General features: G+C 42.1%; 1 protein-coding gene across 24 annotated transcripts in view; it reads left to right on the top strand.

The window, feature by feature from the left end:
- Positions 1–3,153: 3,153 nt before the first annotated feature.
- The window catches only part of RBM12 (RNA binding motif protein 12), a 46,820-nt gene continuing 34,680 nt past the window's right edge, over positions 3,154–15,293 (top strand). For 15 of the 24 annotated variants that reach the window (XR_007779226.1, XR_007779217.1, XR_007779216.1 and 12 more), the window contains exons 1-2: positions 3,164–3,313; positions 6,001–6,083. Coding sequence is in view for 4 of the 24 variants with exons in the window: in XM_009098793.4 (XP_009097041.1) it covers positions 10,602–13,241 (2,640 nt within the window). In the remaining 20 variants the exon portion in view is untranslated. Of the gene's footprint in view, positions 3,314–3,343; positions 3,590–6,000; positions 6,084–10,579; positions 15,138–15,293 lie in introns of those variants that run through there. The other 9 variants (XR_007779227.1, XR_007779218.1, XM_050982265.1 and 6 more) reach the window with 8 other exon arrangements.

The raw sequence follows: 15,293 nt of genomic DNA, 5'->3' as shown, positions 1-15,293 counted from the left end.
CATAACAGGTGAGAAGCAAGCCCACTGTGCTCAACTTCAGGAGAGTAGATTTGGGACTCACAGGGGATCTGCTTGATAGAGTCCTATGGGATAATGCCTTAGACGGAAGAGGAGCCCAAGAAAGCTGTAGCGATGGGGAACAAAGCGACGCAGACCCCCTTATGCATCCGAAGGAGATCCCTTTATTACAAAAATTGCACCTTTTTTATACCTTCAATCTCCACCTGACATAACTGAAAACAGAGGCCTAACAAAACCTAACAGAAAGAGGCCACCCATTGGCTGTCTCGGCTGCAGTGCTGCTGTCCACCCGTCCTGTCATCCAATCAGCTTCCCGCTCATACACTGTCTGTGATTCCTTCAGCTAATCGCAAGCTCGCTCTCAGCTGTCATTCCGCTGATAATGGCCTCTCGCCCCTTAGCCGATTTGCGGCCCTCCGGCTGCAATTGGGCTTTTCCCACTGGGCCTTCTCGTGAGCATGAGCCGTATCAACAGTTATATACCGGTATCCTACATCAAAGTGATTGATATTAAAGGATCCGCTCTTTGAACTCAGCAGTGCATCCCAACAAAGATAAGGCATCAATGCCAGGAGGCCTGTATGGAATTGACAGAGGAAGTGACTAAACTTCATCAAGTTGAGAAGTTGTGGCAGTCTGGTGAAGTTTTCACTGACTGGAAAATATCCCCCATTTTTAAAAGGGGAAATATGGAAGCCTTGGGGAGCTACACCTGCCTGACTGGCTGGTTGGCAATTCTCTTTCTGCTGTGACATCAGTTATGGGCAACTGTTTCCAGTCAAATTGTATCTGCCAACATGTAAGCTCTGTGCTTTGAAATGGTACAGCTTTCCCAGTGCTGAGTGCCAAAAATCTGGCCTGAGACCTCTACTATTGACAGCTTTGATGAAATTTCAGGCTGGTGAATAAGGTCCTGCACTGGAAGGAAGAAAATGCCAGTTTTTAAAATGGACAATGTGTTTGGCTGGGAGAAATGATCCTTCTGACAGCTGATCCAAATCAGAGTCATAAAAAAAGGCAGGTACAAGATGCTCTTATAAGAAGCAAAGCTCATACTAATGAACAATCAGATAGGCTTGTGCTGAGCAGGCATAGTAAAACCAACAAAGTGTTTGATTCTAAGAGTACCTACACAGGATCATTAAGCCAGATCATATCTGACAGGTTTTAAGTAGAGATTGAGATGAGGAATGAAGAGAGTGTTTCTGGGAGACTCTGTGAGGATTCTTTCTCTTGAGCAGTTTTCTAAATGATTTGGAAACAAGATTTGTGGTTGACATGTAGTTATTGGAAAGGAAAATACAAAGTAGTATGAATCATTTAGCAAACTGAGTTCATTAATCCAAACCATAGATGAAGGAATAGGTTTAGAGGCTGTATTTATGGAATGGTACCTTTAGTGTCTAGAGAAGCAAATAACCTTGGATTTGGGGTGATACTTCCAGACTAATGGTGCAGCAAAATTAATATTGCAAGGAGGAGAATTTATTTATTTCACATGTGCAATTGCCACAGTGGATGCTGGTTTCCTCAAGCTTTATTTTAAAATGTCTTGCATAATTTTTCTTCCCCTGGTTGCATACCTAACACCTTTCTTCAGTTTTGATTTAGGTAAAGGAGACATAAATTAGTGTGCTCCCAGTGGTTTCCTAGTGTCTAATAAAGGAAAATCCCATTCTTTTCTAATGTTTTTTTTTCCTCTGCCTTTCCCCACATGCATTTTACAGGAAAAACACTGGACATGGTTACACGATCCCTTTTCCTTTAACCTTCTATCTATCAATGTTTTGCTTCCACAGATACTTTCCTCCTGCTGTTGGTAACTATCTGCATCATGCTGCTGACTTGTCTTTGGTACTCTTGGTTCCTTGGCATGCTCCTAATGATCCTCACAGTAAACCTCACAAGTACCTTCACCATACTTCTTTTGAAGAACAAAAAGTAATGTGGTGACTCATCACATTGCACAAAATCTGAAAAGTCTTATTTTTCCTCTGACCTGGCGTATTCCAGCACTGTCCACTTGTTATTCCATACTGTCTCCCCACTGCGGGGTGGCTAGTGCAGCTTGGGAAGTGCTATGGTGACACAGAGTGAAGCCCTGAGCTGCAGATGCTCCTGCTACCACTTGCATGCCCTAGGCAACCAGCTCTCCAGGGAAGCCGGCAAGCCTGGCTGTTGATGCCTCTGGTGACTTAAATCACCTGCTTTTCTGGGCTGTGTCAGGGTGCATGGTGACAGCCAACCCTATATATTGTCACTAGTGGTATAGAAAGGTGAATTACTGGATACTGCCTACACTTGCCTAGACAAGAAGGAGATATTAGCTTGGCAGAACTGTTATTTTCTTTCAGGCCATCTATTATCATAAATACCCAATAGAATACAAAATCTGAAACCCGGGGGTTAATAGGGAGAAGATAAGCACGTGGGCTGTTGCCTGGGAGGGGATGAGAGTAGTAAAGTAGAATTTGGGAGTAAAATGAAGGGATATACAGGAAAACAAATGGAGTGGGGATGATTGTGCTGCTGAGCAGCCCCACGCTGGATCCCTCTGCCTCAGGAGAGCACAACTGTGACAATCTGTTGGTTTTCACCCCCTAAGAGAAACAAGGGCAAAGTTAACTGAGTTGCTGAACTCCAACATTCACTGCAAAAGCTTTTGCAAAGGGAAGCAATGATTTATTTTTATCCGTTTCTTGCAGAAGACTAAACAGGGATTTTTTTCCATTGGAAAAGGCTGGTGCTGCTGTGCCTGTATCCTTTGAAGCACAGTGACGGAGAACCGAGAAGAGTCCGGAGGTCCCTGAGCTCAGGGCTCTGCCTGGTTATCAGTGTTGCATTCAGTCAAGCCACGGAGACAATCACAGCACGGGGCATCGGCTCCCGGGAATCCTTCATTTTTATTCAGCAACTTGGTCTTACGTTAAGAGGTTAGAAACAGTCGCTCTCAAGGTTGTTTTATTCGTTAGCAATTCAATGCTCTCCCGGAACTCCCCGTTCCCTAAGCAATAGGCCTCAGCGGCGCTGCACGCGCAGTACCGGCCCGGCCGCGGCACGTCCCCAGGGCCCCGGCCCCGGCCCCGCCCAGTCCAGGGCACGCGCCGTCCGCCCGACCCCGCCTTCCCCGTGCCGCCCGCCCGTCCCCCGCGCCGCCCGGCCCCCGCCCCCCAGCGGCGCCGCATCGCGGCGGCCATTTTGTGCGGCTGCGGTCGGTTCGCGGGGCTCAGCGCGCCGCGGGCCCGGGCGGGGTGGCTCCGTTCTAACCCTTTTTCTCGTACAGATCCCCTCGGTAAGAGCGCGGCGGCGCCCGGGCAGGCCGGGCCGCCTGCCCGGTCCGGCGCTGCGGGCCCGCGGCGCGGCGGGGAGACGCGGGGAGGGAGGCCGGGGGGGCGCGTCCCCGCGCACAAAGGGCCGGGCCGGGCCTCCCGCCTGCGGCTCTGGGGCGCCGAGCGGGGTCGCTCCCGCTTCGCTGCGGCCCGGCGGTTCGGGCCGGCCCCGGCCCCTTCCCCGTCCCTGGCTCCCTGTCGCCGCCCGCGCACGCCGGCCCGCGGAGCTGCGCGGGCAGGTGAGTCCGTGCGGGCCGAACGCAGGCGCCGCGGGCCCATCTGGCGGGGGCGGCCGAGTGACCTTGCGGAGGCGCCGGAGCCCGAGCCAGGGCATGGGCCACATGGCGGGGGCCGTGTCGGGGCCCGAGGCGGGGATTTGACGGGTGCGGCGGGGAGCTCTGCGGTCCCGTTGTCAGCGCGGGGCCCCGGCGTGTCTGGATCCCGGGGATGCTCGGGGGGGGTGGGGTGGGGTGCTGCGCCTTGCCCCGCCCCGCCCCGGGGAACGAAGCGAGGCAAGTAGTCCGCACCTTGCGGGGAGGAAGGTCCCCGGTGTCTGCGGCGCTGCCAATGCTTGTTGGGTGTACCCTATAAACCCCAGCTGAGTTGTTGTTTAATAAAGTCTCTTCTGCTAGTAAACATCAGCTCCGTTAAAAAACCCCAAAACAACCAAACAGCAACAACCAACCAAACAAAAAAATACCGCCTCCCTCCCCCAAGATCTCTAAACGGAAAAAAAAAAAACCTTAAAACCACCCTTCCCAGGAGAACAAACAAACAAACAAAAAAACCCTAAACGAATTAATGTTCAAATGAGCCCCGGAAATGTGAGTTTTCTTTCGATAAAACCTCATGGCTCTGGTTTTACTCACTCTTAAGCTTACCTGTTACTCTTACTGATTTATTTCCCCACCTTAGTCTACTGGTGTTAGGCAGGCAAATCGGCTGTTTGTTTCCTTGGTGGATTCCTCTGGTTTAATAATTTGTTGTGTGTCCAGTGGATGCTGGATCTTTCTGTACAGTGCACAGGATGTTGTGGAGTTTATCCGGAGAGCTCCCAGAGATGCGGTGCCAGCTCTATGTGGGAACACCTCCTCTAGCCGGTGCTTGTCTAGTTAATGTGCTCTTGCGTATTCTGTTGATTGGAAAGGTTATTTTTGCCTACAGAAGGCATGGATGGTTTTCTTTTAAAATTGAGAGATGTGACACTTGAAATTAAAAGTAGATGGTATTTGGTGAAGAAGTTAAACACAGCAGAGTGGAGTTTTGCTCCTATTCTGAATGCTGCCTGGTTTTGTTTCTGTTGTCTTAGTCCACTGCAGATTTTCAGCTTGTTTTCAGTGTTGTGAAGAGGAACCTGGTTGCTATACTGGAAATCTATCTAATGATTTAGGTTTTTCTTCTAAATGGGAAGTTTCTTGTGCATGAAAGATTTATCTGCTGCTTGAAGCAGGTGTGGTTTTGCATGAAATGATTTTTCAGGTGATTGCATTTCTTTCTTTCTTTGTAAGCTGCTGGTTGACACTGCTATACATGAAAGTATATAGTTGAGTCCTTCTAATACAGGATTGCATGTTTCTTTTGAAGGTCTAATAAACAAAAGTCATATTTTTCTAAATGTGTTTGCCATTTTAAAATAAGTGTAGTTCTATATTTCTCACTTGTAAGCCTGCCATTAATGTCCTGGAAGATATGTGAATAGTTATGTTTGTTTTTATTCTCTCTGTTAGGGAGTGTCTGAATGGTTTGTTAGTACTTCTTGCTCTAAATTCATTTCGGTAATGGTGTTTGTAACTGAAACCAACCTGTTGGGGTTGCGTGAGAAGGAGGCAGTTATCTGTTCTTAGTGAGATTCATTCCTCAATGGCTTTCCAAAGAATCACGTTTTTAGTGTGAGGTGGTCTGCCAAGTAATGAAAGAGCAAAGGTTTTCCATCCTATCTTTAAATACAAAATACTTGTGTTGCCACTTAAAATGCTTGGCTTTTTTGTTGAGTTGTAAACCTGGGAAGATAATTTTTATACAGGAATGAAAAAAATGGGCATTTGATGAGGATTTTGGTAATGAAATGGCAGATTACAAATGAAAGTAGAGTATCTTATGGGAGTTCTTGCTGTGTGCTCTGTGGAGTTGACTTCATAGACATGGCTGTGAAATGCCAGTTTTACCCAGTTAGTGTGACTCTTGAAGAATTCTTCAGGTGCAGTTCTGGGGTGGTTTTCTTAGGCATGGCTTACTTTACCTTACTTTGTTCAAGTAAGTAGATGCAAAGTTGGAGGAAGGAATACTATTATCAGTGAAGCAGGGTTTGGTAAAATTTAGGGCTTTTAAGTATTTAACTCTCGTTCTTTGCCTTTGAAAGAGAGATTTTTTTCACCTATTGGTGATGGGAAAACTTGAAAGACTTTAAATGCTTTCTGACTCTTTCTGTAGTGTTTGTGGAAGGCATATTTATGTCTTAAAGCTCTACAGTGCAATTACCAGTAAGTCATATAGAGATAATCTATAGAAAATGTATCCTTATGATTCTTTTATGTTGCAGTGCCTTGTGGTGGTTGCAGGTTTGAAATTCTGTGTATACAGTTCTTTGTGGACTGTTACTGCTGTTGTGTTGCCTGCATTGATTTTTGCCTCCATTTATTCTTTGTTGCAGTCTAAAAGTTGGTTTTAATTGGTTGCCCACAGGATTGGCTTGGCTTCTGCTACTTGTTAAGAAAAAAACATCTGTCTTTGCAGGTAAGAGCTTTTGAATTGAAGACTTATTTATATGCATATTGAGTATATCTTAAGAAACCATGAAGCTTTTGGAATCTGTAAATTTGTGTCAAATACGCGAGTCAGATAATCTGTAGCTTGTCTACTCACCACCGGTGATGATGTTTTTGGCAGTGTTTTTCTTGTAAACAGAATTTTCTGCCAAACTAATATTTTGTTGTTTCATCAGCATGTGGTAGTCTGGAACACTCTCCCGTTTATTTTGCACTGTTGGTAAATGCAGTTAGTTTGCTGCAAGCCCCAGGTCTGTGTGTTTGTAATTGTTGGAGTGTAGAAGTGTATATCAGTTGGTTCTAATTAGCTTTTGCAGTATTTAAAGGGGTGAGATAGTTTTGAATTGGCTCCAGGATGACTATAACAGATTGATTTTAGCCTTAAGTAAAAGATGAAACTGTAGTTTGCAGTTTTAACTTTTGTGAGACAGTCTCATACTTAAAATTCCTACTACAGTACCAGTGTTCCTGCAGTTCTTAGTCTTCACTCAAGAATTGCCAAATATGTTTGTGTGTGTGTGTGTGTGTGTGTGTGTGTATGTATATATATCATGTGGGTATTGCACTTTAATACTTCCCAGGGACTAAGATGAATCTTCTGAACTTTTCTACTGCAAAATCCATACATCTTAAAAAGCTAATCTGGTGTGCTTACAAATGACCCAGATTATTATTATTTTATTAATGAGCTCATTGATGAGATAAATAGTGTTGTCATCTTTTACACCTTTTTTTTTCCAGTGTAACATCAACATTTTAAAAGATATTACTGTCAAGACATGTTAAAATTCATCAAATGAATTGAATCACACTGGTTGTCACCAGCCTGTAAATCTCCAGCTTTGATCACAGCTTGCTACTGGGGATGGATTGTCCATAGTACACTCGTAGGATGTTGTCTTTCCACAAATATATGAAACACACAAAATGGCAATAAAACCCACTTTTGCCTTGAAGTACCTTTTTGTACTCGGAGAAAAGCAGGCAGCATGAGAACTGACAGCCCAACAAAAAGCCTTCAGTGCCTGCTCAAATGATGTGTGGCCTGTTTTGTATCTGAAGTTAATGTTGCCTCTGCATGTGCTGGTCTTTGCAAGTCAACAGTGAAATACTTAAACAGGCTTTGCCTTTTCATTACTTGGAAAATTTGAGCAAGTGGGTTATTGTTTCCTAAGTGCATTTTGGAAAAAATGTGGTTTGTGAGTGTTTAGAAATTTAAAATCTGGCCCTTTTGGTCCTTGAGATTTTTCTGTAAATAATAGAATTGACACTACTACTTTTTCTAAGTATCAAAATTCTGAAAAAATGAAGCAGCTGTGTTACATGTTCCTTTGTCAAAAACATCTGATTAGTTAGGTCCTTAAAATTCTTTTTAATCAGACCATTTTATTCTCAGCTCTTGCTTAACATTAAGCAAGCATTTGCTTAATACTCTGCATGGAATTAACTACACTGAAGTCATTGCAGATAGGTTTTTTAGTAACTATATGCCTAAGCGGCTCTTTAGATTTTTTGTCAATAGTGATTTAGTGGATCTGAATAGAGTCCTTAGTATCAAGACTTCAAGTACTCTCTTAGCATTTATTATGAAGTTTTGAATTTATTTTGTATTGTCCCAGAAGTAATATAAATGTTCAAATGCTTGAACTCTTCTGTGACTTTATCTGTCTCTGGGCTATAATAATTTATAAATGCAGTTATGTAGCAGGTGTCAGTTCTGTTAAAGAAAGTAAGGTGTTCCAAACCAGCAGACCTTAATACAAGGTCTTCCCACGCCTTCCCAAGTTGCCTTTGTTCAACCAATGGCTATATCAGATTGTCATCCCTTTTGCATTAAGGAAATAGCTAAAAGTAGTTTCCCACTTAACACAAGATGCTTCAAATGTTTATAACTTCTGATACATAAAATTTTCTGAAACTAATTTCTGTGTATAGTAGGCAGTAGAAGAAATCTAAACCTCCTGGCAAGATTTGCTTTTAGTGATATTCCAGTTTTGGAAGCATAGGTGCCAAGCCAGGGATACTTTAAGATCGCTTTAGATCGCTTGCTTGCCTCAGGATCATCTAATTCAGAAGCAATCCTGTAGTGTACCATAAACCTTGGGTTTAAAATACTCTTTAATACAGCTTCTTTAAAGGTGGCAGAATTTTTATTTTAACTTTTATTTCAGAGATTGTCATCAATGCTAGGCAAATTTAAAATAAAACAAAAGATTCATTATAAAACACTACTTTTTAAAACAGTGCAGAAAGTCTTAGATATGTTTTTAGATGTTTTAGATAGCATAGCTAGCTAGTCCTTACTTTTTGTGGGGGTGTTTTTTTCCTCATGGGCAAGTTATTTTGTTGTTGGAAAATGATTGGGCAATGAATTTTATTTTCAGATTAAATTTAATTCCCTTATAAGAGCTAAAGGCAAGGATGTTGCTTCTGTTGCCTTACCATGAATATGAGAAAGTTGCTTCCAAAAAAATTGTCCCTGAAGATTAGTAGAAGCCTTAGTATAGTATAAGCCTTTCTGTTGCTGTCTTTCCTTGGTGGAATAGCGGTTTTCTTAGTGGTGTGTTTTCTTTTTTTAAGGATCTTCTTATGTTATGAATGGCAAGTTCTAGTCTCTCTTTAAGGATGGTGCAGTAAGGAATCCAATATTCATGCACAGTGACTAAAGCCGCAGAGTGACTTTGTGCTAATGGGCTTGTTTGCTGTTTCCTTGAGGGAGAAAGGTCCTCCACACTTTTCTGGTGTCTGGTGATAGTTGTGGGACAATGCCCTGTAGTACCCCCTAGTAGGTTGCTTGAGTTCATTAGTGTGTTGAAGGATTTAGCTCTGGTGTGTTGGTCAACAGAACAAAATACTTAAGGACACATTTTAGTAATATGAGGTTCCATTACACAAACAAAAGAATTGTTGCTTCTTCACCCCGTAGAAGAATTGTTACTCTTCTTTTCATTAAGTACTGGATTCAGCCTTACCTGATTAAATTATGGCTTTACCTAGTCATTCATGACTTGTCTTCTCTAAAGTGTTGGGATGACCTGGACAGCAAATGGAGCCAACTTAGAGATTTGAGTGTATGCTGGGATATAGCTGAGTTTCTGGGAGATGGTTATTGATTGTGGTTGGTCAGAGCTTTGTTAGTGGCCGGGAGTCTTTGATGTATAGCTTTGTTGTGTTGCACTGGGGCATCTGGTTGGACTTGGACTTTAAGGTCTTTTCCAGTCTAAACAGTTCTGTGATTCTGTGATCTGGTTCATCCTTGATTTCAAATGCTGAGTTAACGCTGCTGGTATGTGACTTAGGGGAGCCTTGGAGGTCTTCCATAAAGGTACTGAACTGGCTTGTACCTAGGAAGTCAAGAAGTTTCAGAGATAAGTGGTTCAAGTGAAGCATGGTGCTGTTGCTGATGGTTTAGGATGAGAGACTGGCTTCTGAGATGTTGAATTGTGCTAATATTATTTAATATCATGCTTTCAGCCTTTGCTGAAGGTTTGCCTAAGTGTCAACTATCTAGCTTCCTCTTTATCTTCAACTCCTGATCTGAGCTCGGACTTCTGAGGTCGCGAGGTAACTGTTCAGATCTAGCTGTTCAGAATTACCTTAAGCATCTACTAATGCCTGCTGTGGAGATGAAATTAATTTACTTACATCTGAGACGTAAGGGGTCATGCTAGATAGAATATCTGCAACTTTTAAAAAATACCTTGTTTTTGAAAATTGTGAAGGTCATATATCTATCTAGATATGCATAGATGTTAATTTAATTTAGGTGAGGTCTCTATTTTCACAAAAAGTCTGGGGCTAGTTTATAATAGCAAGCTTCAGGTCATCTGGACCTCTTGCCTTTGCTAGGAGAAAAAACATCAGGTCAGTATAATATAGATGCTCCCTGTCAGGATGTCTTGTGAGTCTCACAGTTGCTAGTTGTCCATAATGGGTTTTGTTCTTTACCAACCCACTGTTATGTTTCTAGTTGTCTTCACCTGGCAGGAGGTAAAATCCTTCCCCAGATTAAAAGGAACTGTTTGTTTCCCATAGCTGTGCAGAATTTTTCAGCCATATTGTCAGGTATAGTGGATACCATATCAGGGTATGGTAAATTAATTTTGTTTTGTCTGGCTAAAATACTCCTTTGGTTACATTCCATTAATTATTGAACTACTGATGTAATAGTTCTGATTTTTGATGTTCCTTTGTTTTTTTTAACTGACACTTGTGGGTCTTAGTATAACAGCTATTTTGGAATTTCTAGTGCAAAATGTACACTGATTGTGTTGATAAATGTTTAATACTTCAGTCTGTATGAAGTAAACAAACATGAATAAGGAACTTGGAATATGAACACGCTTTATCTTTGCAAGATGTTATTAGGTGTATATAAACAAATATAGTCGATGGTGTCTGTAGGTAATTGCATGGTGTCACAAACAGTAGTCTGACATGGCCGTTGCCTTTTCTCATCTGCAGGTGTGTGTTGTTTCAGCGCAGCATGGCTGTGGTCATCCGCTTGCAAGGTCTCCCGATTGTGGCGGGGACCATGGACATTCGCCACTTCTTCTCTGGATTGACCATTCCTGATGGGGGCGTGCATATTGTAGGGGGTGAACTGGGTGAGGCTTTCATCGTTTTTGCCACTGATGAAGATGCAAGGCTTGGTATGATGCGCACAGGTGGTACAATTAAAGGGTCAAAAGTAACGTTGTTGCTGAGCAGTAAAACTGAAATGCAGAACATGATAGAGCTCAGTCGTAGGCGTTTTGAAACTGCCAATCTAGATATGCCACCAGCAAATGCTAGCAGATCAGGACCACCACCTAGTTCTGGAATGAGTGGAAGGGTTAACTTACCTACTACTGTACCTAACTTTAATAATCCTTCTCCTAGTGTAGTAACTGCTTCTACTACGGTGCATGAAAGCAATAAAAACATATCCACATTTTCTACTGCCAGTATTGGCACTGCACCTCCAAATCTTGGGAGTACCTTTGGTAGTCCAACATTTAGCTCAACTATACCTAGCACAGCATCCCCAATGAACACAGTACCTCCTCCACCAATCCCTCCTATCCCAGCTATGCCATCTTTGCCACCAATGCCTTCTATTCCCCCTATACCTGTTCCACCTCCTGTACCCGCACTGCCTCCTGTTCCTCCAGTTCCTCCAATACCCCCTGTGCCCCCTGTACCTCCAATGACACCTCTGCCTCCCATATCAGGAATGCCTCCTATGAATCCTCCACCTGTAGCGCCCTTACCCACTGGAATGAATGGGTCTGGAGCAGCAGTGAATATGAACAGCGGCTTGAATCCATTGTTTATTGGTCCCATGAATCCTGTAAATCCTATCCAGATGAATTCTCAAGGTAGTGTCAAGCCAATTCCAATCAATCCAGATGATTTGTATGTCAGCGTTCATGGAATGCCCTTTACTGCAACAGAATCTGATGTGAAAGACTTTTTCCTTGGGCTCCGTGTGGATGCAGTCCATATGCTGAAGGATCATGTAGGTCGAAATAATGGAAATGGACTAGTTAAGTTTTTTTCTCCTCAAGATACGTTTGAAGCACTGAAGCGAAACAGAATGCTGATGATTCAGCGCTATGTTGAAGTTAGTCCTGCAACAGAGAGACAGTGGGTAGCTGCTGGAGGCCACATAACTTTCAAGCAAACCTTGGGTCCCTCTGGGCAGGCACATCCTCCTCCCCAGGCTCATCCTAGGTCCAAATCTCCCACTGGACAGAAAAGGTCACGGTCAAGATCTCCCCATGAGCATGGTTTCTGTGTTTATTTGAAAGGTCTTCCCTTTGAGTCGGAGAACAAACATGTGATAGATTTTTTTAAAAAGCTGGATATAGTTGAGGACAGCATTTATATAGCTTATGGACCCAATGGGAAGGCAATTGGGGAGGGGTTTGTTGAGTTTAGGAATGAAGCTGATTATAAAGCAGCTTTGTGTCATCATAAGCAGTACATAGGGAATCGCTTCATTCAGGTACATCCAATTACTAAAAAGGCAATGTTAGAAAAGATAGATATGATTCGTAAAAGATTGCAGAACTTCAGCTATGACCAGAGAGAAATTCTGATGAATGCTGAGGGAGACTCAGGCTTGCCAAAACTGTGTGCGCATATATCTAATATTCCATACAATATAACAAAAATTGAAATACTTCAGTTTCTAGAGGGACTGGCAGTGGAAGAAAATTCTGTACAAATTCTTCTTGATAATAATGGGCAAGGTTTAGGACAAGCACTGGTTCAGTTTAAAGCTGAAGATGATGCTCGTAAAGCAGAACGCTTGCACCGTAAAAAACTAAATGGAAGAGATGTTAATTTGCGTTTGATAACTGTAGAAGAAATGAGAGATATTGAGAGAAACCCAGCATCTCAAGGAAAAAAAATCCTGAAAATACCAATCCAGGGAAATGCAGCTGTGCCAGGAGCACAGGGCCCTGGTGGGGATGAGCATGCCTTCTTGGGGGGAAATGCTAAAGAAGCAAATAATGGTCCTCCATTTAATTTCCCTGGTAACTTCAGTGGGTCTGGCACATTTGGTCCCCCTTTACCGCCACCTGGAATAGGTGGCTTTCCTGATTCTAGACCAGGAATACCAACAGTTGCAGCTAGTGGTTTACCTGGTGCGAGTATTGAGGTACCAGGTTTTGCAGGTGGTCCTGCTAATTTGAGTGGACCAGCAGGTTTTGCGGGGGGTCCTCAGACATTTGGTAATGGTCCTGGCAATTTAAGTGGGCCCCCTGCCTTTGGTGCTGGTCCTCCAGCAATTGCTAGTGGTCTTGGACATTTAAGTGGACCTCCAGGGTTTGGACCCGGACCAGGAAACATACATATTGGTGGACCCCCAGGTTTTGGAACAGGGTCTGGGAAGCCAGGGCCAACTGTCATTAAAGTGCAGAACATGCCCTTTACCGTTTCGGTGGATGAAATTTTGGATTTCTTTTATGGTTACCAAGTGATCCCTGGTTCAGTGTGCTTAAAATACAATGAAAAAGGCATGCCCACTGGAGAAGCAATGGTTGCATTTGAGTCTCGTGATGAAGCTATGGCAGCTGTTGTTGATTTAAATGAAAGGCCTATAGGTTCCAGAAAAGTAAAACTTGTATTAGGGTAGCTGTTCATCAAGTAGTTGTAGAATAGATATTCATAGTGCTGTGACAAATGCATCTGAATTGGTTTTTATAGTATTTCCAGGATAGAACCTGTGGATCGTTTAAATTGTAAAACAGATGGGTTTTGATAAGACAGAGCACTGGGCTAGCCATTACATGAGAAACACTGCAAGGAGAGAGGTGTGGTGGATTTTCCTCGTACAAATATGTGGAGAAGCTGCACAGATTCTTATTCATCATAAAAGTTTGGTAAACTCTTCTGGACACAGTGCTTATTGAGAAGCTGAGATTGGTTTGACATAGTTTTGGATAAGGGAAATAGATGAAGTCAGTGAAGCTCTTCAGTGGTGTTCTTGTAAGCCATTGTAAATTAGATAGCTATTTTTAGATTTGGTTAAAAGCTGGCTGAATTCGCTTTGTTCACAGGTCAAAGCTTTGTTTAAAGTCCTGATTTTATTCTGCGACTGAATGAATTCTCAGTGTACACAGATCAATTGTTTTGTGTATGTATCTTTATTTTTTCCAAAATTCTCACTGTATGAACAGTTGAATTATGCCCTTTGCTGATGTGTCTACCAAACTAATTCCTATGAGTATGAGCAGAATCGTTCTGTAAAATTCAAGCTGTTCTGTGTGGTATAACCTTTAGTTATTTATATATTGCAATTATAACTGTGCAGAATAAGACTTTTGCCACAAGTATAGCTAACCTCAAACATAAATCATATGAGTTTTATAGTATATTTAAAATGTTTTCAGTTGAAAATAATCATTATTGTTTAAGTAGCTTGATTTGTTAGGATTACACAAATCAGTTGAGAAAGGATCTTTGACACTAGTTGGATATTGGTGTTTCTCACATGTCTCTTGAACTCCTCACATAGAGTCTCTGCTAAGAGAACCAAAGTGGTGATTATTAGTAGAAGATTGGAGTCCATATAAAGTTTTAAATTAGGTTATAATGGAAGAAACTTGTATCTTCAGCAACTCTGTTGTGAATTACTGCTGTGGGTGAATTCAGAGATAAAATTTATTTTTCTCCAAAACTTGAAAGTACTGAGTTTACTATATATTTTTGCAATAAAGTTGTGCTGTTGTATTCAAAGTCTGTAAAGAGTTGCCATTTTCTTTGTTGTGCAGTGAAACCTTCCATGGAAAAACAGATAAATGGAAAGGAAGTAATTACGCAAGTGAAAAGTAGAATTTTTTGGTTCGTCCTTGCTTGGCTTATGATAAATTTTAAAACTTGGGCATTGCCTGAAAAAAATCCTGCTATTCCCTGCAAATCATTGTACTTAAACATAGTAAACTTCAAACTGTTTTGGTTTTTTTTTTTTGACAAAGAAAAACAGTGCTTTTTGGTGTTGCATACCATGGAACACTGAAGTGTATGGGCAGGCAAAATTGAGAGGTGCAAGTGGCAACAGTTTTATTCATGTGGTGTGTAGGAGAGATTTGCAAACCTGTGCAGCGCTGCGTCCTGAGAGGATTTCACAGTACAGGAATCCATGGAAGGATTGTATAAAGGTGTACTTCAATAAAGAGGCGGTTGCATTACACAGATGCTTCTGTAATTCATTAGCATAATTTTGTTTTGACAGATTACTAGGTGGTCCCAACTTTGGAAAAGTCATGTGATTTGTATATACTGTTTAAAATTAAGCTTCCTGTTAATAAAACTGTCTGTCTCTGAAGCTTCATGTTATGCATTTCAACAGTCTTCGGGAGTAACGTTTCAACAGCAGATCTTTGTTTCTTTCTTTTTTTTCCCCCGACAGTCTGAAAGTACTCTTCCTGATGTCAGAAAGCTGTGTGTGATTAGGAGTCAAGTCAGTTTATTTTAAAATTTTGCTCTTTGTTTTTTAAGAACTTTTATTAAAGTTTCATACTATATTGGAGTTTTTTGGGTGCTTGTTTCTTCGTGTTTCACATTAGAATAAAATTACTGAAAAGGAAAACTTGGCTTCATTGTTCACAGAATTGATTTAAGATATTAGTGTGTGTTGACTCACCAAAACTGGTGATAACTGCTTTTTCAAGTTCAAATGCATCAC

This window comes from Serinus canaria, chromosome 20, assembly GCF_022539315.1.
Source record: "Serinus canaria isolate serCan28SL12 chromosome 20, serCan2020, whole genome shotgun sequence".
In the NCBI taxonomy this organism is placed as follows: Eukaryota; Metazoa; Chordata; class Aves; order Passeriformes; family Fringillidae; genus Serinus; species Serinus canaria.
The sequence above is the reverse complement of the archived record's forward strand: the minus strand, read 5'-3'. Positions and strand labels throughout refer to the sequence as shown.